This window comes from Cataglyphis hispanica, chromosome 5 (genome assembly GCF_021464435.1).
Source record: "Cataglyphis hispanica isolate Lineage 1 chromosome 5, ULB_Chis1_1.0, whole genome shotgun sequence".
Taxonomy (NCBI): domain Eukaryota; kingdom Metazoa; phylum Arthropoda; class Insecta; order Hymenoptera; family Formicidae; genus Cataglyphis; species Cataglyphis hispanica.
The window spans coordinates 9,126,176-9,153,739 of record NC_065958.1 but is presented as its reverse complement, the minus strand read 5'-3'; the positions used below and the strand labels follow the sequence as shown (position 1 = coordinate 9,153,739).

General features: G+C 29.4%; 2 protein-coding genes across 5 annotated transcripts; one reads left to right on the top strand and one right to left on the bottom strand.

Annotated features, from left to right (window-relative positions):
- Positions 1-658: 658 nt before the first annotated feature.
- LOC126850143 (cysteine protease ATG4B) lies at positions 659-15,487 on the bottom strand. Of its 2 annotated transcripts, XM_050592847.1 has the most exons (10): positions 15,181-15,487; positions 10,276-10,402; positions 10,041-10,211; positions 8,034-8,211; positions 5,566-5,645; positions 4,916-5,067; positions 4,686-4,764; positions 3,979-4,133; positions 3,352-3,517; positions 659-2,220 (listed from the first exon to the last, which is right to left on the bottom strand). In XM_050592847.1, exons 1-10 carry the CDS (start codon positions 15,199-15,201, stop codon positions 2,153-2,155), a joined length of 1,197 nt encoding a protein of 398 aa, XP_050448804.1. In that variant the 5' UTR covers positions 15,202-15,487; the 3' UTR covers positions 659-2,152. The 2 variants fall into 2 exon arrangements, with proteins under 2 accessions (XP_050448804.1, XP_050448805.1); XM_050592848.1 differs by lacking the exon at positions 15,181-15,487 and having other exon boundaries at positions 10,041-10,192; positions 10,276-10,404.
- Positions 15,488-16,772: 1,285 nt separating this feature from the next.
- LOC126850125 (protein KIAA0100) lies at positions 16,773-26,307 on the top strand. Of its 3 annotated transcripts, XM_050592819.1 has the most exons (15): positions 16,773-17,022; positions 17,095-17,221; positions 17,290-17,481; positions 17,583-17,834; positions 18,035-18,199; positions 18,299-18,511; positions 18,593-18,857; positions 18,949-19,171; positions 19,254-19,372; positions 19,446-19,766; positions 20,111-22,651; positions 22,775-23,019; positions 23,884-24,940; positions 25,498-25,715; positions 25,820-26,307. In XM_050592819.1, the coding sequence occupies exons 1-15, from the start codon at positions 16,964-16,966 to the stop codon at positions 26,102-26,104; spliced, it is 6,282 nt and encodes a 2,093-aa protein (XP_050448776.1). In that variant the 5' UTR covers positions 16,773-16,963; the 3' UTR covers positions 26,105-26,307. The 3 variants fall into 3 exon arrangements, with proteins under 3 accessions (XP_050448776.1, XP_050448777.1, XP_050448778.1); XM_050592820.1 differs by lacking the exons at positions 16,773-17,022; positions 17,095-17,221; positions 17,290-17,481 and having other exon boundaries at positions 17,696-17,834; positions 18,010-18,199; XM_050592821.1 differs by lacking the exons at positions 16,773-17,022; positions 17,095-17,221; positions 17,290-17,481 and having other exon boundaries at positions 17,719-17,834; positions 18,139-18,199.
- The last annotated feature ends 1,257 nt before the right edge of the window (positions 26,308-27,564 follow it).

Sequence of the window (27,564 nt, the reverse complement as noted above, 5' to 3'; positions counted from 1 at the left end):
AAAAATACGAGTTTAGACGAACTGATTGATACTTTTCAAACATTTTCCCATTTATAGATAATGATATTTCTTAATTCCCTAAAAGTTATAATTTTTGCTCACAATCTACCTTACAGCTATACTTAAATATTCATTTCTATTTTCTTCTTCTATTTTTATATCTATTTATTTTTTTCGTTATTACATCCATCATATATACGTTAGCTTTTCTTTCTTTACTCCTACTTGTAAGTAAAGCCTCCAAGTTTTTTTTGCCTCAAGAATGCTAAAATTGCGGAAAATTCTTGAAAAAAAAAAATTATAGTAAATTTATATAAATTCCTCCATCCCCCCACTATAGAGCGACATTGTTCAATCATGGTGTACTTGTGCAAAATAGTTGCACAGTTACGTAAATTTTCTTTCCTACTGTGTTCTCTATGTTTTCTTTATCTTTTTTTCACTTCCTTTCTTCTATCCATTTCTTTCATTTTTCTTCTATCCTACTATTTTTTCTTACTATTTTTTTATCAATATTTCTGCTAAAATTCTTATCATTTCCTTTCTTCCTCCATTCTGTATCTCTTTCTCACATATTTCCCTTTCCTTTCTCTTCACATACTCTATACATTTGCTTTTCTCTTCTTCCCAATTCATTTCTCCATCATTTCTTCATCTCATTTCTTAATCTTTAAATTGCAATTTTCTTCCATCTTATCTGCAGTATTCTCTTTATCCTCCCAAGTCATCTATCATATTTCAATTTTTCAATTTTTTTTTCTATTTCTCCTTCTGCTGCATTTTCCTTTTCATGTTTTATTTATCTCATCCAGAGTATGAGCTCTGGATGAGATGATATAAAATATGAAAAGGAAATTGTAGAAGAAGATAAGAGGGAGAATATTCTCATATGCTGAATTTCTTCTTCTCTTTTCTTCATGCTCTCCTTATATCCTACATATATCTTTTTCTTTGAAAAATTTCATTTCTTCCATCTCTTATCTTGTTAAATGTCCATCTGTTTACAACCTTTTTTATATTTAGTTTCAAATTCTCCAGCTTTTGTGCTAATATCTTTTCTAAATTCTAATTTCATATTAGCAAATTCCTTTTTTCTTGCTTTATTTTGTAACTTATCTCTATGTATATTTCCTCCCTTATCATATATCTTGATATTCTCCAAACTCTATCTTATATTTTTCCTTTATCCTTTCTATTCCTTCTCTTTTTCTTCATCCCCATGTTTTCGCTCCATATCTGAATATCATTCAAAGGTAAAAAAAATTGTAACATTTTCTTTACATCTTTTCCAAGCATTCTTTTTTCTGTAATTCATATTTATCTCGCTATTTCTTTTCTTAGTTTGTTTCTTATATGTTTGTTTTTTGTTTGATTAAAAAATATATATTCAAGATATCTCATTTATCTCACTTCCTCTATGTCTTTTCCATCCCAAAATTTTAGCTTACTCTTTTCTTCTTTCCACCTTTCTTTCTAAATATCACCATCTTTTTATATCTTCTTCAAATTAATTTTAAGATTTTTTTATATTTTTCTAATCTTTCCATTATCGCTTCCAGCCTATCTTCATCTTTTGTTATTAAAAATCAAATCATCTACTTTCTATGTATTATTTCTATGTATTAGCTTTAATATTTTTGTATTAATAGCAAATTTGGTTACCCGCACTACAACGCATTAGTGCATATTAAAGACTGCTATACATGTGAAGTTATCTAAATAAAAAAGAATATAAATATTTTAAATAATTAAAATCCAATCATGATACATTGCCATTTTATTTAACAGAACACACACACACACACACATATATTATATATATACATTATTATTTCATCATCAGTGTTATATCATTGCATTTAGATACTTCATAAATAGCAGCTTTTAATATGCACTAGTGTGATGTAATGCAAATGACCGAGTTAACTATAAGATTTTTGTCTCCAAAATGATTTCAGGAATTTGTTATTAGCGGATAATGCAATAAGTTTAAAATATACTATATACACACTCGCGCGCGCGCATATACGAAGTTTCGCATGACGGTAGTCAAAAATACAAATTGACTTTAAAAATACTATCGTTATACTACATATAATAATCAATTGTTATCTCACATATTTGTTGCAATATTAGGTAGTTTAGGTGGACGTCAACCAAGCAGTTCAAAGTCTTCATCAGACGTATCATATTGACGCTCAACATGCTCAAAGTCCACAACTGCACAGAGAATTACATTTATATAATAAATCATCTCTTGTCTAAATAACTCTTCTAATATTTAACTTTTTTGCAATAAAAAAAAATTGATTTTATCTAACTTTTCAATTAACATCTATTATCATACATTCCATTTTAAAGGATATAAAATCATTTATTATATTATTTATTATATTATATATTATCACATTTACAAATACAGCATGTTATATCCTGAATCGGACACCGACTACGAGCAATGCACGAGAAATGCATGACACCTTATAAAACCTGGATGAACAAGAAGCATACATCATCAAGCACACATCAAAGTTCAGATCAGAAGCATTTATTTACATTCTTGAGCAAGTGAAGAAGAAGTTCAGGACAAGGATCTTAGGAGACAAAAATATGCTTAAGCCACCAATCTGCTATGAAACAGATATAGATAAGTTTGATGAACCGTTGTATAAAAAAGTAATGTCTACCGAGGATGTCAGCAACTGGAAGAGAACAATAAAAGAAAAAGCCCATTCAAATGAAAATCCAAATTCAAATAAATTTTCAAGAAAAAATATAGTTCACATAAAAATGTCCATCACTATAAAGTTCATCTGTGTGCGAAATGCTTTCATCTCATCAGAAGCAAGGTGTTGACTATTAGAAGATTTTCCTTTAATATTTATATAGTATAATATTTGCCACATATAACATATTTGTCATTCAAGAAAAAAGAAGAAGAATGGAATGTAACCAATATCAAAGAAAGTTTTATACAAGCAAATAAAAATTTCAACGTAACTATGAGTACTTTCTTTCACGCCCATAATAAGAAATACGTCATTCTTTTCCAATATAACATTGAACACTGTTAGAAGATATATGTTTTCGCAACGCATTCGTATTTGAATCGTTCAATTCTACTAAAAACAAATGACGCGCATCGCAAATACCAAATAGTTCTTTTCTAGGTCAGAAAAGACCCAGACACTGTTCGATGAAGAAAGGACATATGTACACATATATATATCTTAAATTCGCGCGCGCACACATGCGTACATTCCTACATCCATACATTTCTTCGTATCAAATTGATATAAAATTCAAATTATGTCGAAACACAAATTGTTTGTATAGTAATTAAATACGTACGACTAGAAGCTGCTATTGCCTCAGAAGCAACATCATCTGTTGGTGACCAATGTGCCAAACGTTCTTTGCAGAGCTCAAACAATGGTTGCTTCTCGGGCAAAATTAATTCTTCTTGCATTGACTTACATAAAGATTTAAATTCCTTTTCTGTAGTGCAGAAGAAGCACTGAAATGTAAAACAGATTAATTATTAATAATAATATAAATGTAATTTTCAAAATAACAGAAAAATAAAAGTGATACAATTATTAACTATTAAGTCAAATTATTATATAAAGATTATTGAAAGTAAAAAGAATTGTTATGTAATATATAAATTTTACAAGTATAACAATATTATATTGTAAGTGTTAAAAGCAAAAATAAATATCTATCTATCTTTCTCTATTTACTAACAAATTCCTGAATTTGTATGTTAAAACTCTTGTCCCTACAAGTAAAACGAATCTAAAACGCGCGAATTTAACCAACATATATCTCCTTTCAGATCTTTTTGCAATACTGCTTCGTCTAAATATTTTTTTGTCTATAGAATATTGATGATTCTGTGTGTTATATTAGTACCCATAATTTTAAATATTTTCTATCAAACTTTAATAAAAAATAAAAATAAACAACTATACTAACAAGCGCCACAGAAGGATCCATGCTTGTAATAGGAATACGACTAGCTGATTTACAGTGATATGTAGAATCCATTTCAATTTCTTCTTCATTCATCTTGTCTTCAATACTACCTGATTTTTGTGTAGTATGAGGATCCAAATAAATCACTTCATCCCCTAAAAATTAATTTTTACATTTATTAAAACACGTAATTATTAACTTTACATTTATAAAATTATAATAGAATAAATCATATAGAATAAATTTAAAATTGTCTATATAATAAGCATGCACCTGATGTAATTAAATTACTTATTCAATAATTAGTTATATTTATCAATAGTAGTATGAGAGAAAGAAAGCTCCGTATTCTTAATATATTAGAACAAAATAAATTCTTATTTTTACCGTTTTATCACACACACACATAATTTGTACTATATTTTTACCACACACACACAATTTGTACTATATTTTAATATACAAGATGCATCATAATTGATGGCCGCAAATTATATAGCGTTATTTCTGAATGAAAAATATGTAGAAAAGTTTTAAAACATTTTTTTTCTGCGATGTTTAAGGAAGAGAAATTATTAAACAAAAAGAAATTATTAACACAAAACAAAATTATTAATCAGCATCGTTTGTGTTTTTATATTTTTAGGACGCTACATATGTTTCATGTAAACTTAAATTGTTATTATATTTATTAAAAGTGTACAAACCCACACAGCCTATGAAATATAAAGCAAGATTGGGTTTTCCTCCAATCACTCCCAAGGATTGTGCAATTTTGAATGATGTCTGAAAAAAATGTTTCTATAAATTTACAATTTACATTTCAAACTAAATTGTATGCATTAATAATATGTAATAAAACATTTTCATGTATCTTTATTATATAAAAAATTAACAATTAAATTCAATATTCAATACATAACAATTTCCATGTTACCTTAAGTCCATTAATGTATACAGGATTGATCTCACTAAGTCCAAGGCGCAATGGGATTAATAATAACAAAGGTTTCCATTGGCTAGGTGCCTTTAGAGGTATTTCTCCATCTATTTCAGGTGTCATACCGCCTTCTACTTTGCATTGTCTCACTGCAAATCCATATATTACAATACCCACACATAAAATATATGATCAAACACGACAAAAATGATTCAGTCATTGATCAATTAACTAATAATACATATATTAATATACTAGTTGTGTGTATATTTTAATTTTTTTTTATGATTTCCTTTTTAAGAAAAATCGAACAAAATATAAGATATAAATTAGAAAATGTATATATAGTATAATTGATGAATAAATAAAACATAATTTTTTTTGATCTTACACACACACACGCGCACACGCACACATTTCCTAATTTATTTTTGTGTATGTGTGTGTGCGTGTATTCTTTGAAAACATTTTAAATACATAAGATCAACATATTAAATATGTGATATATTAATGTGCTTAACTAATTTTTTCTTACTTGATTAATTCTAATTCTTCTTTTATTATATTTTATTATAATTTATTATTATTACTTATTTGCTGTAACTGGAAAAAAGATTTATTATAATTTAATATAATTATATACTTACAAATATCATTAATTATTAGTGTATTGTCTAGTGCAACATGTATAATAATGGAGCTCCATTCATCATATACGACTAATTTTCTGAAAAAATTATAAATAATAAAAAGTTAAAATTATTATAAAAGTTTATTGAAATAAAATATGTAAAATGCACAATTCTATAAAACTAAGTTAAAAGCAAATCGATTTTTCGTATTACTTGCAAAAAACAGAAAAAACTAAAAAACAAAATTTCAATATTTTTAAATATCAATATTTTCAACCAAAGAACAAAATTATAAGAAAAAAAATTTATATTTTGTAATACATATGTATGTATAATTCATAGAAAAAATCTAAGAAATTGAAGAGAATCTCAAAAATCTTAAAATTTTTAGTTTAATGAAAAAAGTTTACACATGTAGAGAGAGATAAATAAACGAATTAAAAAGAAACGAATTAAAATTTTTAATTGCTGCTCGAACGAAAAAGGGTAAAACCCTTTCTAAAGGGTTCTAAAGGGTAAAACTACTTATCATATATAGTGTTTTTTTTTCCTTTCTCAATATATCTCGGATTGTTCGAGATATCAAAAAATATTTTATACAAACTTTCATGGCAAAAACATCTCTATTTAATCACATTAACGAAATTTTAAAAAATTAATTTTTCAGAATTCTTTGGAAAAAATTATTTTCACAAAATGTTATTAATGTGGTTGAGGAAAGCAAAGAGGTCCTACATATGAGTGAAGGGTGTTTTCTCTCTTTAGAATCGTTTTTGAGCAGCAACCAAAAATTTCTAAATTTATTTATTTACCTCCTAGGTGCATGTAAACTTTCATCGTAAGAATACTTCTATTTAATGATATTAATACAATTTTTTAAAAAATAATTTTTTTCAAGTATTTATTTTTTGCATCTCTTATACATCTCATAAAAGAATAGCTGTTGCATTATTATACCATAAAATAAAGGTATTTTTGATAATACCATAAAATAAAGATACTTTATGAATGTACTTATAATTCTTTAAATTATATTATAATTTATATTATAATAGTTTTAGCGCCAACTAAAAATTTCTAAATTTGTTCACCTATATATGTGTATATTATATATTATAGTTTCATCAAAATTTTAAAATTTTGGCAAGATGTCTTTATCCTTTTAAAAATTTTTTAATCTTTAATGTTTTTCATATTAAATTGTGTTTATTTGTATTTATAAACCTATAAGTTGTACAGAATGTAATTATAATATTATATAACAATATACTTATAGCTATATATTTTTATAGTTATATACTTTACAAGAAAATCATATATTTCTCAAAAAGTATAAAAGATAAACCAAATAATAATACAAAAATAATTAATCCATTATTTGAAAAGTAACTTATATAAAGAACTTATCTTTATAAATGTAATAAACAATAAATATCTATCAATGTCTTCCCAGGGAACCTCGCAAGCCCGGAAATTCTGATTTTGTTGAAACTTTACGAACATGTAGAAGGAGAAGGTCAATATATGAAATATATTTAGAAATTTTCAATTGCTATCCAAAGACGGTTCTAAGGGATGAAAACATCCCTTATATGTAGAGCGGCTTTTTGCTTTTCTCAATATATCTAAAAAACTATTCGAGTTTTATATAAAAGTTTTATGGTAAGTTTTACGGTAAAAGCACCTCTATTTAATTACATTAATAAAAAATTTTTTAAAATTATTTTTTTAATTTTTTTAAAAAATAATTTTTTTTTAAACTTTTATTTAAGTAATTAAATAGAGTTGTTTTTGCCATAAAACTTTTAACTAAAACATTTTTTGATATCTCGAATAGTTTTCGAGATATATCGAGAAAAGCAAAAAGCTGCTCTACATATGAAGGGTGTTTTCACTTCTTAGAACTTAGAAGTTTTTGAGTAGCAAATGAACATTCCTAAATTTATCTATTGATCCCCCCTACATGTCTATAAAGTTTCATCAAAATCAGAATTTCCGTTTATAAGGTTTTCTTATTAGTAAATATCAATATTGTGTTTTCCTGCAAGAGATTGCAGCTCAAAAATTTAAATTGTATAGATTTAAAAGCTCTTAAGCAGCTTTTATGATTTATTATAAAATCAAATTTTGTATTTTAATTTTTAAAGAGAGCTGAATGAACTTTTATCTCAAACTAACTCCCTTCTCTCTCATAAAAAAAAATTTGTTTTGAAAAACGAGCCCAAAATTTTTAACTTGTAGTTTAAAAACTCTTAAATAAACTTCTAATTCTATCGTATTCGTTTTTTTTTTTTATTTTGCCGTGATGAAAAGGCCAGCTAGACACAGATTCATATATTTTCCCTCATATTCCTTTATAAGAAATTTGTATTATAAGAGTACAACAATCTTTTAAATCATATTTTGTTAAAAATGTGTTTGTTTAAATAAATTAACATTTAATTGAATTAAAATTCCTTCAATATATTCGTTATATTCCATACCTTAATACTTGTGCAATGGTATTAGGACCAAACCATTGTCCAACTTCCTTTCCTTCCGACGCACCCATTAATGCAATTTGATGAATGGAAAAAGCAGCAGCTCTTTTATCTTCAAAACGACTTAAAATTTTCAGATACGTGCTATTTTTTGTTTCTGGCATCCATTGCCAATCTTTACCTGTAAATCATAAATATGAAATGTTATAATATTTATGGAAATCTTTTTATATAGGTACATACATATGTTATATGTATAATTATTACAATACAAGATAGAAGGAAAAATAACATATATAAAAAATATATCAAAAATATAAACTAAAATTTCTTCATACGAGTTTCTGAGAAAAAATTAAAAAAATTGATGATATATCTATTTGTAAATCTGAATAATTCTTTTAGTAATTTTATATCATATATTAATAAATCTTTTAGCAATTATTAATACATTCCCATTAAAAAATCCCATTAAAATCCCATTAAATAAAACAATATGAGTAATTTTATTTGTTTAATGCACGCAAGATTAATATACTGAACCAATAAGTTTGTATGGGTTAAAAATATCCCTTTTTAATTGAAAATTTTTCTTCCTTCCTTTTGCCCCCTTTTTCCCTTTTTTTTCCCTTTCTCATTCACCCTTTCTTTCTTCCCTCCCTTCTCTCCCTCCCTCCTTCCATTTTTCTCTCCTTTCCTTCCTCTTTTTCCTATTAAATAATCATAAATTATATAATAAAACAAGAAGCTTTTCATAAGACCTTTTCATAAAGCTTGGCATAATTTATTTTTCTAAAGAGAATATAAATTACTCTCTTAAAAAGAATATAAATTGGGTGAGTGGAAAAAGGATAACATTCCAAAATTATGAAAAATAAATTGAGATAGCCATTTTGTAGGTTTTTATATAAGCTTTCTAATGAATGTAAAACGGAGAATATTCCACTTTATTGTAAAAATCGCCCTTGATATTTGCGTGAGTGAAAGAATAACATCCCGAAAATATTACCTTTTGTAAATTATAATTATGATTATTATAATTATTTTTATTATAAATTTATGATGAAATTTTTTAATATCTTACTACCAACACAGGAGACAATGACAATGATGAATAAAAAATATTGTAATCTTTAAGTATTAAGAGTAATGAATAGATAATTAGTTCTGAAGGAAACAAAGAGCGTACAGATAAGTTCAGAATTTATGTTAGTTTAAATTCGTTGTTAAGATATAGTTGATAAGGAATTAGATATAAGGTTCTTATTTGTTTGTTTTTCATCAAGGAGATGTGTATGTGATGGCGAGCGGAGGATAATTAAGTTTAGTGGAAGCTAAATACTTGCAGATTATGTTATAGATTATGTTATAGATGAATAATTAGGTAATGAAAGTGTATGTGAAACATACATGTAGTTGTTTTGTAACTCTAGAGGATCAAATAAAAAATCTATCTATTTATTATTATGTATGAGAATAGAATAAAAAGTTCGTATGGTGTTCACATATAGAAATCATGCGAATCAGGAAGATGTTTATATAATTTTGATAATTCATTCTTCATATAATTAAACGTGAGATTTCATATGATAAATTTTTTTTCTGATAAACAAGTTTTTCTCTCATAAACAAGTACAGCTTAAAAAAAATTTAATCAAAAATTTTTAAAGTCGTTATCATTAAAAACCCTGTAAAAAAAATAAAAAAAAAATTATGATGTGTAAGTTGCATTAAATGTGAATCTGTCTATCATATATAGTTGTTCATAAATAGATTAATAAATTTAAACAAAGCAAAATGAACTTGTCAAGAAATGAAAGACAAATAAAAATCATTACTACGGTAATATTAATAAGTCGAATTATCGTTAGTCAAAATGTATTGAACTAAAAGGGAATTATATTAAAAAATAAAAATATCTAAATATAAAACAATCATTTTTGTATTCTAACTCATGAACTTTTCATCCTATCCTCATATATATATTATTAAAATGTCATAATTACATACCTAAATGTAATGTAATTAAAGCTTGGGCAAGAACCATTTGACCGCATCTTAACATACAGCCCCAACCTTTGTCAGATGTAAATGTGGAACTACAACCGCCGATGGGAATAAAACCTTTGCGATAAGTAAACCATAGCATGGATCGGATGTCTCTACGTATCATATCGAGCTCTAAAATATAATATCTTACAATCCACTTCAACGGAAACATATACACTTTGATCATTTATTAGACCTTTTAAAGCATTGTATTTCTTGCCAAGAATCCAAACAGGTTCGTCTGTTTGCGGTATATCTTCTGCCTCATCGAGAACATTTTGGGTAAATAGACTGTCCATTATTACTGTCCTCACTGTTAATACCTATAAAATAAGATAAATACTCTGCAGTAAAATAAATTTTAAAACTCATAAATTTTTTCACTCTTTTTCAGATCTAATAAAAAAAAAAAATTTTTTGTTAAAACAAATTTTGCACAGATTTACATAAAAGTTCTACATACAGGGCGAGTCATTTTAATATTCCTATCTAAATATCTTTTCCTATCGTCTTTTACAAAAAAATATTTTATACAATTTTATATAAACTCATTATAATTATATACAATTATTACAATAAAATTAGGGGGACAAGGAGGAGCGGCATGTGCCCCTCCTTGCCCTCCCTCCCCCTTGCAAACGCCTTCTTGGAAGTAGACCCTATGAATTTTGAGAGAAGAGACAATCATTACAAGCAAAAAAAATAGAGATGATTGAGGAGCTTTTTAATATAACAACTATTGCTAAGTCCTCAAAAACAATGCTGATATCAACAAAAGTGATGAATTACTGGAAAATCAACAACATACCGAAAAGAGATGAAACAAAACAATAAAAAAAACGACAACGTAATAGCCCAAAGGAAGGAGATTGTACATACGAAAACAAGCAAAAATGGATTATTGGTTGAACCCATCTGTTGCAACATCCAACAGATTTAATCAGGGTTGGGAAGTAACGCGTTACTTGTAACATCGTTACCGTTACAGTTACTTTTTTTCGGTAACGATCGTTACTTTTTTTTGTCTGTAACGATAACGGTAACGTCATTACCTTTTTACAGTAACGGTAACGAATTAGTCGTTACTTTTATCATTACTTTTTGATTTTCTATTATCTTATATTTATTCAATAAATTGCGCGCTGATCACGCGCATTATTCTTGATATTGAATAAAATTATTTCGATATGAAAGCGCTAAAAGCATAGGCTTATACTAATGAAAAAGTCATGGCGCATGCAAGGAGAATCGACAAAGAGAGATATATTTTTCTGTTCTAACTGTGACTATAGAAAATAACGAATCGTTACTTTTTTAACTAACAGTAACGGTATCGCGTTACTTTTATAGAGTAACGTTCCCAACTCTGGATTTAGACTATTGGACAACGAAGACTATGAACATCAAAACTCATCTTCGCAGCTTCAGAACTGAAGTAAAGGAAAAACCACCGATATTGCAGAAGTTGATGATATTAACTCGTTGGCACTCGTTGACTTAGAAAAACTTTCAAAAGAAAGCTATAACCTAAGAATAATAAGCAAAGAAAAAGCTCAAAATACAAGCTAGAAATAAAAAATATCCACAGTTCTGACCTATCTCTTTAAACCATCTGACCTAGACCTATTGAAAGTACAAATAAAGGAATATAATCATAATGTTATAAACTTAAACTTAACAAACACAGGCATTGGAGGGGAGGGAGGGGGGGGGGTAACCAAAACGCCACTCCTTTTCTTTGCCGATCTTAAGAGTAATTAACATAACAAAGAAATTATTTATGAAATTCAGTTTTTATTGAACAAAGATCTACTTCTACAAAAATCCTACAGCAACTTCAATCTAAAGTGTTATGCTTAAAAGCCCCATGATTTATGACGAACGAGGCCATACATCAAGATCTACAGGTACCTAGCATTAAAGAGGAAATTAAAAAATACAATATCAATTATCGCAATCGACTGACGGCCCATTAAAATATCCTTGTGGAAAATTTAATGGAAAAACTAAGAGGAGTGCGAAGACTCAAACAAAATATACCAAGTGACCTAGCCAATTGTTAGCTCATATTAAGTAGCCAGCAGTCATAAAAATTCATGTATATTTATTTATACATACACACAGAATAATCAAAAGATGTGTCATTGAATTCATATCTTATATGTTACTAAGATTTTATCATAAGATTTTAAATGTCATAAGCAGATTGTAAATTAAACTGGGATGTCCAAAGAAAAAAAAATTAATATATATTATAATATATAATTATTATTTATTATTTATTATGTTATTATATTGAACGTTTGTATGAAAACATTTTGAGACCTTCGCCCCTTTTTTTAGTTTTTTTTTTTTTTTTTTTAAAGATTCAAATGTAAATGGTGATATATATGATTCTGTTTATCTTATCACATAATTTCTTGCTATTATCAATAATATTATTACAATGATTTTATTATTAGAACTAAGAAGAATTATTAGAAATTCGAATCTTTCATTGAAGTTAGATAAAAAAAAATTATAACATCAGAAGTAAATGATCGTATAAATTATATGTGTTTGCATGTTGTATTGTGTAAATGTATACATTATATAATAGAGTTAATATATATTAAATTATCGAACCTCATGAATACTTAAAATCGAATTTCCAATAGCTCTTCAATCAATAATTTGGGTTCCTATTATAAGAAAATATTGTCTTTTTTGTTTTACATTTAAAAACTTTACAATCTTCTATAAACAAATATGTTATTATATAAGATTCTATGTGCATTATATTTGATTTGACATATTAGAGTCGATACAATTCATAAAGACAATTAAAATAAAATGCAATTGATGAAAAAATAATTATAATAATTATAATAATAATATTATTATATTATTATTATAATAATTATAATAATATAGAAAAAGAGTAATGGAGAGAGAGGAAAAGAGATAAAGAAAAAAAAAGCGAAAGAGAAGGAAAAAAGGAAAGAAGCAATGAAAAAAAAGTAAAAAAAATAAAAAAGATGTGTGTGTGTGTGTGTGTGTATTATAATAATAATTAAAAATATATGTGTGTATTATAACTTGATTATTATATGTATATTATACAATATATATATAAAGATAGATCCAAAAAGTATGTCTAATATAACTTTTACAATTAACAATAATTAAAAATAAAAATGTATTATTTCTTGCATAGCATTTTAATTAATTTTATTTTGTAGCGCTATCTATTAAGCTTAAAAAGCTTTTCTCTTAGCTCTTTTCTTAGGAACAGTAAAAAGCTACATTATGAAACTTATATATACTTGTAATCCATTCGTAATAAACTTTAATTCTGCCATAAGATCAATTGCGAATTTGATTGCTAAAGGAATAAGGAAACACTGCATTTCTTCAGATAATTCATTTTTTTTTAATTATATATTAATTTTATATACTTTTATAACATAAAACTAATTGAAACAACATTTTAATTTAAATATCCAAATATCTGAAAATTATCCATAAATAATATAAAATATTATCCATAAATAATAATAATTTAAATATCCATATATCCATATATCCAAATAACAAATGCAGCATCATATCAGTATAATCCAATGATGACTTTACAGCAGATTCCTATTTATTGCATTCGTAATTGCTTACTTTTTACTATCATAAACTACTAATGCAATGTAAAGCAAAAATGCAATAAAAATCATCTATTGTCTGCTGTCAAAATGTGACAGCAAATATCGAGCAAGATTTGCTGTCTAAAATTGACAGCAAAGAGACAGCAAAAATTAAGCATATTGTATTATCATGTTATAACAGTAAAAACATGGCAAAAATGCATCATGACTTCTAGCATAACTTAAATATTACAGATATTATTACATAAATATTACTAAGGACTAAGTCCTCAGTTACTTATAAAATTATCAGCTTAATTTCTATGATACAATTTTAATACAAAATTCAAAATATTAAAGTAATTATTTGAAAACTGGATAAATCAATGTAAAAGTGTTCATTTGCCAATTGAAACTTGCAAAATAATAGTTTAGTTCCCATATAAATCTTGAATTTTACGAATTATTAATAAATAAATTATTTATATTGCAATCTAATTATTTTATTAGTTATATTTAGCTATATATCAATTATTTATTTATATAGAATATAACTATATAAAGTGTAATACCACATGTTAAGTGTTACGCGATATATTTATGAATGGAAAATTGCAAGTAACTTATGATTTTATTACGCTAACATTTATGCAATATTACCTGGGATTACGAACAGTTGACTACGTGAATTATCAGATATGTTCTATATCTATCTTTAATGTTTTTTCTGTACACAATTTCTGTTAAATTTTTGCCATCAGTTGACTTGATATGATAAATTGCTACACACATTCCTGCCATGTTTTTGCTCTTTGTTCGCACTGTGTTTGATTGCTGCTTGCATTTCTGCCCTCAATGTTCGATATGGCACATTTCGCTAAATATTTGCTATATATCTATTGTTACAACATAGCAAACAATTCTTGATTTTTGCTACAATTTTTCTGTCATACTATATCAACAAGTTATACTGCCAGAAATTAAATTTAATAAAGATCCAGGACGTTGAAATCTGATGTAAAGTCGTAAATGAATTTGCTGATCTACTGCTAAAGTATTTTGCTATCTGGATAATAGTTAACCCTTGTCACATGTTTTTTATTCTGTTCCTGATCACATATGGATCATAATATTTGGTCGCAGTTTTAGTTGTCTCAAAGTGCTAAAAAACATTTACAAAAATTTATATATTAAATTATATATATATATATTCCTTGATATCTCTATGGAAAATAATTATGTACAGCGAAAAATAAAAATAAATTTTAAATATCTTTTTATTGATTAAAACCCTCGGGATATTTAATTGTTAAAATATCAATAGTGTGAAAATGACTCATACATCATCATGACCTTTAAGTGTTAAGTTGATAATTTAGCCAAAGTGATTTTTAATTCAGGACATTTTTATAAAATTGCCTTGTAATCAGCAGCAAGATCAGCAGTAAGGTTAAAAGTAAGAAAATTTGCTTGTACATACACACCTTCACCACAGCCAAAAACATTGGTCATCGTAAATGCATTGTCCTTATATGTGAGGTTAGATATTCCATTTAAGAACAAAAAATTTTGTGAAGATAATAAAACATAAATACTCTTTTATATCAATTGGGAGATGAGCTACAAATTAATTGATGACGCTTCGAGAGTTCCATTCGAAGTTATCTCATTTCTCGTATGTGCGATTTAAAAAACAGAATACGATGCTTTTTATATTTTTTTATCACAACAAACTCGCAAAAGCTGCAAGCTGCACGTTTTACTTGCACTTTCTATTTTTTTAGAAGTATCATAAAGTGTGTTCTGATATAGTGCTTTCGCTTTGGACGCTCCCACACAGCACACAATATTTATAAAATATGTATAAAGAGTTTATAATGATTATTTGAATATTTTATAAATATTTATCAAAAGATTTTATAAATATTTTTATGATTATTTTTATGATTTTATTATATTACTTAGATTTAACAGATCATAAAGATTCACAAATATCATAAAAATATTTATAAAAATATTGAGAAATATTTACAAAAATATTTATAAATATATATTTATTTTTTACTTATAAATATTATATAAAATATTTAATCTATATTTTAAAAATATATAGCAAATAAAGTTTGTATACTTTCTTCTCTTAATATATACAAAAATATATAGAACATATTTATATAATATTTCAAAAAATAAATAGTAAAAAATATTTATAAATATTTATTATAAATGTTGTGTTCTATCTAGGCTCAAATGCTTTTGAGCGCTTTTTTGGATGCTTTTCAGCAAAAAGCATAGGCCTAGTTTACACCAATTTACACTTTAAGTTTATCGGTGTAAACTAGGCCTGTGCTTTTTGCTGAATTCCATTTTTTAAAGGAATAGTTACGATCAGTGATGAAAATTCGTGGGAATTATCCCACTGGCAAAACCTTCTGCGCATGCGTGAATGACGTCACTGCTCCATGTGACCAATCTCGGCAGATTCGTATTAAAATGTGATATAAGGCACTTTTTAAAGCCTAAATAAATTTTCTTTTGTTTTTGTTAATATTTATGCTAATAATATATTAAAATCCTGTTATCTTTTTAAAGATAAACAAAATAAATTTTAAAAACCAAATTATATATTATATTTCATTTAACATTATCTATTTTTTTCCTATAAGGGGTATAACGGTACTATTATTTCAATATACACTATACGCTATTGAGGTCTTCTGACGTTTGCACTACTGCGCATGTCCGAGATATTTCTTAAGAGTTTTCATCACTGCTTTTCATCACTGGCTATGATTGGCCAGTGTAGTAGTTATTAAAGTTTATCGGTGTAAATTAGGTCATAGATGTGTCTGCAATATTATTTGGAAACTAAAATATATTTTTAGTAAGAGCTTTACAAAGCACTTACAATAAAGGCCATTGCACGTTAAAAAATTTTAGTCGTAATTGTAAAGCCGTAAGTAAATCAACCAATCACAATTCAAACATTCTTATTATGTTTAGAATGTTTGATTGTGATTGGTCAATTTTCTTACGACCTTATGATTACGACTAAAATTTTTTAACGTGCAATGCCTTTAACAAAGCTATATACGCCTTCACAAAAAAAAGCTAATTTGTATTTATAATTGATATGACTTAGGATTAATTAAAACACCGACTGATATATAGGCGAATTCTGCATAAAAGTTTAATAGTCAATTATAAAGAAGAAAAAGATATATTTTTAATTGGGAAATATCAAATTTTTAATTGCATGTAAAGAATATGACTGGATTACTCGCATTTTGTATAGTCTTTTTAATCTTTTATTGTTTTTTTACCCGGTAAGTATTAGAACTTAGATAAAAATAATGTCAGCATAAAATGGTTATTTTACATAATTGTCTATTTAATAGGATAGTACCAAGATTATTAGCATGGATAGTAAAACGTTGTTATAAAATTCATTTGCGAGTGGGCCATATTTCTTTACCTTATTTTAGGCTTCGTGATGTAAATATAACTAAAAATGGTTTTACACTGGTGAGTTGTACAAGTCAGTCACATTTTATGCAAATATTAAGATACAATATAACAATATTTAATTTTAGCAAGTCGAAGAAATACGCATACGCAGCAGTTTCTTTAGTAGCGATGTAGCAAAGTTATTAGCTGTTGTTATGAAGGATGTCAGAATAAATAAGGATGTTCCGGTTCACCCAACTTGTAAGATAAAACAGTCTAATGAACTATTGGATTTTAGAAATAAGAAGATACCTCCAATAATAATCAAATCTGTGCAGGTATAAGATATTTATACAAAAAGAAAGAGTTCTATTTTTCATTTTATAGAATTATATTTATTGTATGAAAAACATACTCATTATTAATTCCTATATTTTAGTTTATGGCTGTACATGTGGAGAACATAAGTTTACTTGCTCTTGGCAATGGCTGGTTGGCTAACGGAAATGCAGAAAGCTTGAGTTTAGATGCCAGTATTGTACATGGTGCATGCACACTTTTAGCATCTGCCACCATTGTTGGTGGAACAATGAAATTACTGCAACATGCTTCCGATGCATGTCTCTCGCAAGTAACATTTGCTGGAACAGTTGAAGCAACTTTTAAGGCTCAAGGAGAACTTTCAGTTGAGGTAGAGTATCAAAAATTTGTTGCCTCGATATTTTAATCTATATGAAAAAATTAGTCTTGATAATAAATATTTCTAATATTATATAGACACATAATATTTATTTTATATCTGAAGATAATGTATACAATGATTTTTAATAAGTGTCAAATATCTGATTACTATTTGTTTTCAAAAGAAATTATATAGGGTCTGATTTATAGACATTATGTATTGGAATAGTTCAAACTGAAGGATCTGGTGGTGCAGGTCTCCTTCAGTTCTTAAGAGATAGAAGAACATTAAATACTACAACTTATACTTGCAGCAATGTACATAATAGTTCCTCTGATGACTTAATTACTAGATTAGCACCTATTTTGCCCAAAGTAAGTTTTTTTATTATAGATAAATAATGATAGATATAAAGATAATCATTTTTATTATAATCAAATGTACTGTTAAAGAGACATCAATAATATTTTTAGGACTTTACATTGAAAATTGGCAATTCATTGATAATAGCTGGTAGAGAAGATAGTAACATGATAGGTTTAGAAGGTACCTTAAGAAGTCTTCAAGTTCATGCAAAGTTTCAAGCTAACAGAACACAATTAAATTTCACTGTAAACTTAGATGGTCTGTGCATACGTGGAAAACTCCCTATTTTAACTCTACATTCAATGTCAATTGATACAAAGGTAAAAGTTAAAAGTATATTAATGAAAATAAATTAAACAAGAATGCGTAATTAAGTCATAATTGTTCAATTTTATATACAGCTAGAGGAGAATATCTTATTTGTTGCCATACAGCTAAATACTCTTTCAATAATGTATGATCATAAAGACTGGGAGTTGCTGTATAATAATGACAGTGGCATTTCAAAGCCTGTTAGCAATATATCACTGAAAAACAAGTTACCAAATTTTGAAATAACATTAAATACTGAGCTGTATGATTCTTCATTGAATATAAAATTGCCAGATGTACAAGAAGCAGCTTGCAGTGTCACACACATGAAATTTTCATTGAATTTATCTGCAGGTGCACTATGCTTATTTTTTATTAAATTATGAATTGAAATATTAATTCCATCTATGTACGATATTATATGTATTCTATGTCTTTGACACAGACAAAACCGAAAATTTAAATACGGAACTAGTCTTAGAGTCTTTATATTGTACTTTAAATGGTGCCAATGGCAACATCTCTGAAATGTCTCATCAATGGGGAAGCCCGCTCTCTATAGGGGTATTGCTAGCAACAAGTCGTAATAATGCTATAGGAATTGCAGTCGACGCTCTTATAGCAGAATGGAGTTTGGAGCTTGCAAAGTTTCTTGAACAAGCTTACAAGTAATAGTAAAATTAGATAGACAACATTAATATTTAAAAAGGAACATATGACATACAGAAATAATCATAAAAATTATTATAGATGTTACAAAAAGTATCAGCAACCTGTGGCGAAAAGGAAAGTTACAGTATCATGTAATCCTATCCAATTGAATCTCAAAATAACAAATTGTAATCTATTCTTTATCGCAGAAAACAAATGTAAATATACAATAGTGTATGCATTTATAATGCTGTTTAAAAATTTGTCTTAAATTACATACGTATGTTTTAGTATCTATAATGACGCGTTTAGATATAGCTACTTTGGAACAAAACGCAAAGCGATTTGTTGGTGTGGCGGAAGGCATGAGTGCAATAACTCTCAATAAAAATGAGCCGATTATGTGTCAACATGCCCAAACTTTAACTCATCCATTTTTAGCAATACGAAAGTGCAAAACTGCGATTAATTCTGATGCTGTAAACATTAGTCTTGATGGCACTAATCTAGCATGGAGTCCTAATTTACATCTTCGTTTATTGCAAGTCTGGATGGAGTCTAAAGATTTCAGATCTATTGTCATGAAAGAAATTAGCGCAACTCGTATCGAAGGTAATAATAAATTATTAATTTGACGAACTACTTCTCGACAATGTGTACATTGAATTGTTAAATTTGATGCCAGATTGGTTCAAAAGTTTCACTTAACTCTTGCTGATTTGTTAGTTGAACCTTTAAATTTCTTGAATGATGGCCAAGGATATCCCAAATATTTCAATAATTCTATTAGAAAAAAAAAAAAAAACAATGTTGTAAATGTAATTTGTTTCTTTTTCTAGAGAACATTTATTATTAAACCTGATTATTAATTACTAATGAATAATTAATATTAATTGTGGTCAACATCCTGTATTTAGGTATATTAAACAATTATTTTTTTCTATTTTCACTTTTAGAGGTGCATAAAAAGAAACGCGTTTTGGATTTACTAGCCACGGGTGGGATTACTATTTCTATAGACATTTCTACTAAACATTTTTTGATACTGACGTCTGATCAATTACGCTGGTCGCAAGGCGAATGGAGACTCACCTATATTCGAGTTACCTTAGATATTGCTGACATAATTATGATCGAGGGCTTTGAGTTAGTCAGAGTACTCAATAATGCTGAAGTTCGAGTGGAGAGGCAAAGCAACGAAGGTTTCGTACTGGATTGGAATGAATGCTGGGCATTAAACATCGATTCTATTAAAATCTGTTTTCCGTATGAGCATCAATTTTCAAACGCGATACAGAATGAGTTATTTAGCATCAGAAAATGGTTAAAAGAGATTCATTCTTCGAACATGCCTAAACAGGAATCTCTGCCCTGCGATTTGATCATCAAGATCAAAGAGTGGACTTTCGAGGTCAGTGATGATCCATTTGAAGTACGTTTGCGTGATAATTACGAATTATTAGAAGATGAATATAAGGAAAGTTTGAAGCGACAAGCGATGTTGGATGCCAAGGTACAGGAGCTCTGTCGTGCGCACTTATTGCTTCCACAAGGAAAAGTCGAAGAATTATATGCCAGTTTAAATAAGAAAAATGCAGAAATCTATGTACAAAGATGGAAGCAAATGCAACGAACAGGTCCGCCGAGAACTCGATTGTTTGCGTGGACTATGTTAGATCTAGAGATATTAGCTTTAGCTGATCCTTCCATAAATGGTATAGAGAGACAGGTAAGAGTTCTTAAAGAGATGGATCCGGAAACACCTTGGCCTGAAGATGGTTTGGAATTCAGTACGTTATGGATCCGAGGAATCAGTCTAAAATGCGCGGAATGGAAACTTCAGCTTCGCGATTTCCCGCAGCCGCTGCTTTTAGTGGAAAGTCTAAATATATGGGGTAGGTTAGCTGGGGCAGAAGCTCTAGCGCCATTGAGGGCTAAGAGAACCGTCAGAATTGAAATTGGCGCACCCTGGGAGGATATAGTGGTAGAAAGGGGAATGACATCTTTGAAATATTATCACGATCTCAATTGGGACATCGATAAATTCAGATATGCGTTCGGGCCATGCTGGGAACCAGTGATAGCTCAGTGCAACCTCAGCTTTGAGAAAATTCTTCACCCATCGAGAGATCCGAGTCCACCGTTGCCATTCTGGGATAAAATGCGATTAGCCCTTCACGGTAGATTGACGCTTTGTGTAAAACAGTTGACGGTGTTGCTGCATGGTTCTTTGGATCCATACAATACTACAGAAGAAATGGAACTCACGTGGACTGGATTGGCGCTCGATTGGACGCAAGGCAAAATTATCATTAAAGGAGATCTTGATGTGTACGTGCGTACAGCTAGCAAATACGACGATTGCCGATTGTTACACCTGCCAAATGTCAGATTAAGTATGAAATTAGCATGGGTATGCCTAGGCGATCCGCGTGATCATCACGCTGCTATACCCTGCGCCCCAGATCGATTACCCGAGTATTCGAGCAACCAAGAACATGACTCGTTTAGAGCATTTCGCTCTCAAAATCTTAATGTCAGTCTTTCTCTCGAGACTAAGCCAACTGGATCACCTACGCTGGCTAGCGCACCAACAGCGTTACTCTATGGCAGTACATTGAGATGGTTCGAAAATCTCAAATTAATATTATCAGGCGCGACAAGACCTACGAGAAAAGGTCCATTGTTCAAAAACATCAGACCTAGAAAGAAACAACTCAGCAGGCACTACAGGAAAGTCCGGCTGACTTTAGCCTTTCATCGTTTCCATGTAAATTATTGGATGTCATTTGCCATGCAACGCGGCTTCGAAGTGACTGGAGGTAGAGTAGCCTGCAGTTCGGAGCATAATCTAGCACTACATCCAATTGATGACGGATTAATCCATCGGCCACGGGCAGAATGGTCTGTTGTGTACATGAATTGTGAATTGAGCGATGCCGAGATTTGGCTGAAAAGCGCATTACAAGAAGACGAAGTAGAGAGCGCATCGTTGCGCCAACCGGTCGAGAAGTGTTACTGCTTGAGTGTAGCACGGGTCAGTTATGGCAGAGAGGCAATGGTCACCGGTGTAAGCGGCGACACACCGATTCATCGACTGGTCGTGCACGATCTGCGAGGCGCCTGGACGAAGACTAATCGCGATGTTGCGTTCGCACTCTTTGACTCCTTTATCAAGACTCAGCAGCTCAAGAAGAATTTGTCAACCGCAGCGCTCAAAGGTTTCCACAGGGATAACAGTTCAACGCCGCATAAGAACCGTACCGCTAGAGTACCGACCGTAGTCGATCAACAGAGCACGCCCACACAAGTAACACCGTCCCCTTCAGTGAAGCCGCAGCAAGGCGAGGTGGTGGGAATGCTGCAGAGGTTGATAGCGGAAGCTGTGAACAAACCTGTGGCTTTCAGTGACGATCTATCTGTGCAGACTAGGGGACAACAGCTACGCGGATTAGCGGCGTGCCATCAAGATGATGTCTTACACAAGAACTGGCTAAGTATATATTTCTTGCTTCATTTTTATTTATAAATATTACAAAATAATGATTTATGTAAAATGAAGAATTACATTTTTATTTTACTAATGCAAAAGATGAGAACTTAAGCAAAATTTTTCCTAGTCGCTTTGGTGAATAGCCAAGTGCTGTTGAAAGGCATCGAGACTCGCGGCTACGTTATTCTATCAGCTGCTAAAGCGGAGATACTGCAGAGAGTCCATCATCCGGTTTGGAAGGAGCGATCTCTCGTTCCGAAAACAACCTGGGTCGGTTCCTTGGAATGCATGCAGTATTATGCTACTGTATGTGCGAACATCGATGATAATATCGACGATAATATTATGTGGCTGACATTGGATAATATACAGGTATATCTGTCAAAATGTGAGAAATATATACAGGGTATACAAAAAGTGTGAAACCCCTTAATATTTTGGAAAACACGCATTTTCGAAAAAAATGTTTCATACAAAAGTTGTAGAATTTTATATGGCACATTACATACTAATATTATTATAACCTTGAATAGTGTTGTTTAGGCCACGTGAAGATCATCTTTAATTTCTTAAACGAAATATTTTTCTTTGCATATTTTTGTAGCTTACTTTGAGAGTTTTTCAAAACATTATAATAAAGTATTTTTTGAATTACTTTATATTTTAATCTGCCACATTTTAATATAAAATATAAAATATTTAGTTTTCGATAATTGTATCGTAATACTTTTATGTATAGAATAATGAAATGAATCAAATGGTGTAAAGAAAATAATTGTTTTTAAGAAAAGGTATGTAATTATTTACAATGTATTTTTTTATAAGAATTATTCTTTTTTAAACTATTTGATTCATCTCATTATTATACTGTACATAAAAGTCTTACAGTAAGTTTATTGAAAACTAAATATTTTGCGAGATATTTTATATCAAAATACATCAAATTCAGATATAAAATCACTCAAAAAATACTTTATTATAGTGTTTTGAAAAACTCTCGAGGTAAGCTACAAGAACATTCAGAGAAAAATATAGATTTCCATTTAAGAAATTGAAGGTAATCTTCATGTAACCTTGATGTCATTCAAGGTCATAATAATATTGCTATGTAATGTGTCATATAAAACTCTACAACTTTTGTATGAAACATTTTTTTTGAAAATGCGTATTTTCCAAAATATTAAGAAGTTTTTATACACTCTCTATAGCAAAAATTTAGCATGTATCACATTTTAGGAGAAAGATTCCACCATCATAGTTGGTCTGCCAGATGTCCCGGCTCTGGTGGGATCTGGTCAGAGCGTAGGTGGAGTGGTTAGTCAAACAGTAGGAGGCGGTGGCGGTCCACAACATCAATTACAACGCATAGTATCTCGATGCAAATGTGAGTTCTTTTATGTTGGTTATGGTCAAACATTGGACGTGAGCTCCGTGGATCAGGTACCACCTCCACCAAGAGAAGAAGTTAGTCCATGGGAGAGAAAAGATTTGACCGCAGCTGACGCGTTTACATTGATGCATCATGATCTGGATGTATGCACTAATTCGTTGCAATACGCAATGATCTTGGACATAGTTAATAACTTATTGCTGTACGTGGAGCCGAGGCGAAAGGAAGCTTCAGAGAGATTGCAGAGGATGAGATTCCAATTGCAATTACATTCTGTTGAAGATCAGAAAAGACCAATACAGCAGTTACAGAATACAGTGCGCGGTTTAGTGGCGAAATTGAGGCGCTTGGAACGCGAGACGTATTTAGTACAGAAGGCACTGGCCGAAGAATCGAGCTCAGAATTATTAACGGAAATGGAACGTTTAGAAGCAAATGTCTTCGAATGCAAGGAACAACTTAGCGCCAAGGCGGAAGAATTGGACGTCATGTTGAATTGTTACAAAGAGACCACTGCACCGGCGGCCGCTTCGGCTACACTGAAGGACAAACCGGCTGCGGTAGCTAGAGTGGCTGAGATTTGCTTTAAACATGCACAATGGAGGCTGACGGACGCAGACGGTCAGCTAGGTATAGCCGATCTTATCTTGACTAATTTCCTTTATACAAAAACTAGTAAAACTGATGACTCGGTGGAACATTTGTTGGAACTGGGATACGTCCGAATGACGAATCTATTACCAAATCAAACTTATACAGAGGTACTTGTACCCACGGAGCTACAAAGCAATATGCCTGTAGATCGGCAAAGGGCTCTTCGAGTCTTCTGCAGAGAAAAAGCGCCAGTAGCGGGGATATCTGTGAAGGAGCATTTTGAGATCAATGTGGTGCCTCTTACAATAGGTAAATTAAAATATAACTATAGTAACTATAGTAGACAATATACAGTTTTATTTTGATACGTCATGTTATGTATCTCTTTTTAGTTCTCGTCTTTTTTGTTCTGTTTATTTCATTATTGGATTTATTTTTTATTTATTTCATTATTAAATTTATCTCATTTATCTAATTTAATCTTTATAAATTATTTTATTTTTAAGACGTATTTCTCTCTCTCTCTCCCCCCCCTCTCTCTCTCTCTCTTTCTTTCTCTCCTCTCTCTCTCTGCTCAGCTAAAGTGGACAGAATTTGTTTTTTTCATTTCACTTTTGATTCTCGATACATTACCATCTTCATTTGGATTCTTATTTTTGATGTTCTTTTTTGTATATGAAAGTTAATTTAAAAGTCAAAATATTTCTAAGAGAATAATTGCATATTCAGCCATTTGGACATGCAATATTTTCACTGCTTTATCATTTTTATATCTAAATTTGGAACTGCTTATATAAATCTTTTTCAGTTTTGTAATTTATAAATCATTATTTGGCTCTTTCTACTTATGAAGTTGATTTTTTTAGGTTTGACAAAAAAATTCTTCAATACTATGCTCAAGTTTTGTTTTCCTGAGAGAGATCCAGAAGGCATAGAGGAAGCGCCAGCGCCGCAACGTGATTCCTCTTTTTATGTACCTATCGAGAGGAGAGACGATGTGGAAAAAATGAAAGAAAGAGCTGATAAAAACAAATTATTCATATATATTAAGATACCGGAGGTACCTGTACGCGTATCATATAAGGTAATGATCTGTAATAAGTTAAAAAAGTTAAAATAACTCTTTTATTGCTCTCATTTGCTTTCATGCAAATTATTTGTTAAACTCTTTCAATTTCACTCTTGCAGGGAAACAAAGAGAAAAATCTTGAAGATGTTCGTGATTTTGCGCTAGTTATACCAACTTTAGAGTATCATAACGTGACATGGACATGGCTAGATCTGTTGCTGGCTATGAAGAGCGATTCCAGGCGTGTAATACTAAGTCAAGCCATCAAACAAAAATTGCAGATAAAACCGAGAGGGCCGCCTGAGGAATCTGCGCCGCAGGAAGAGGATAAGGCTCGTCTTTTATTAGGTACCAGACATCTTCCTGGAGACGCGAAGAAAAAAAATGTATTTAAATTTAAGTAATTTGTGCATGCTACAGCTTTAATGTGTATTATAGTAATTAATTTATTAATGACATTGTTATAAATGTTATGTACACGAACTTATACTTGTTTCTTGTAAAAAAAATAAATTCCAAAAGAAAAATAATAAGAAAAATAATTTCTAATGTACATTTTTCTGAGGCATGAAGAGAGGATTCCAAATATAACAGCTCTAAAAACAGATCTCTATGAATTTTTTTTTTTAGAGAACTGTTAATGATATCCGAAAAAATTTTTTTGGAATATAAAAAGGCATTCTTAAAATATAAAAAATTTTGGTTTCTAAAAAATTTTTTATTATATATTTAATAGAGCATATAATGTTAATGGTTTTCGGCAATATATCTCTTGTTGGCATACATCAATCTAACATCTATCACAGTCATCTGAAAACCAAAAATCAAATATTTTTTTACAGTTAGGTAGTTTATAGTGGTATCATGCTTATTTAAAAAAAAGATATAAGATTGAAAAAATTATAGCTTAAAATTATATTTAAAAAAAAGTTTCTTTATTAATCTTATATTGTTAAATAAAAATGTTATAAATAAACCATAAAATTAAAATGATAGGAAGAATCATATAAATGATTCTTCCTATCATTTTAATTTTATGGTTTATTTAATTAAAGATAGAAAAAAGATTGAAGAAATTTATAACGAATCAAATGGAATTTCGCACTTTGTGCGAAATTGATCGGTCGGTTAGTTTAAGTTCTTGTACGTCAATTTAAAAAATATAATTTCGAGAAAAACGTTATAAAGTTTTTGAGATACTTACAGATAAAAAATCGATCTGAACATTTCATCTGTTATTCTGGAACCATAAAGTATGCTTTTCTCTTTCTCGAAAAAGTTCTGCTGCTTATTTTTTTCATTTTACCATACCATTTGGATCATACCAAGCTTCTTTGAATCTTTCTAAGCTATGACCATTCTCAGTAGTCGTTTTTCATTATAAGAATCGATGAATACTTTGCATTTATTCTCTGATCATGACATTCATATTGTGTGTGTTTCCATTATATTTAGAATGAGATAATAGTCTTTACAAAAGGAATCGATTTGTCCAATGTCACATGACGGCGATTTTAAAGCCTAATCCACGATTTCCTGTTTCACCCAAACTTATATCTCCCTTACACTATCATTGCTTGCTGTTTCGAACTCTGTGTTTCACTAAATAGCCTGTAACTTCATTATTTTTGTGAATTCAACTTTAATATTTTAATAGCATATTTTTGAAATGTATTTTCGATTATGCAACAAAAAAATCGATTGTTTTTATCCATTACATTAGAATCCATTCTTAAAATGAGGCAAGCTGCAGTTTCATTTTCTCTATACTGTAATTACAATAACACGAAAGTTATGACGCTTATAGAAAATTTCCGGAAAAATGTGTAAGAATAAATGTAAGTTTGCAATTTATTTTTTTCTT

Excerpts from the sequence above, each read along its gene's own strand:
- LOC126850125 (XM_050592819.1), top strand. The coding sequence starts at position 16,964 with ATGACTGGATTACTCGCATTTTGTATAGTCTTTTTAATCTTTTATTGT. Across the intron at positions 22,652-22,774 it reads CTTACACAAGAACTGGCTAA|TCGCTTTGGTGAATAGCCAA; the intron begins GTATATATTTCT and ends AATTTTTCCTAG. Across the intron at positions 24,941-25,497 it reads TGTGGTGCCTCTTACAATAG|GTTTGACAAAAAAATTCTTC; the intron begins GTAAATTAAAAT and ends TGATTTTTTTAG.
- LOC126850143 (XM_050592847.1), bottom strand. The coding sequence starts at position 15,201 with ATGTTTTTGGCTGTGGTGAAG. Across the intron at positions 8,212-10,040 it reads TTTAATTACATTACATTTAG|GTAAAGATTGGCAATGGATG; the intron begins GTATGTAATTAT and ends TATGATTTACAG. Across the intron at positions 5,646-8,033 it reads ACCATTGCACAAGTATTAAG|AAAATTAGTCGTATATGATG; the intron begins GTATGGAATATA and ends TAATTTTTTCAG.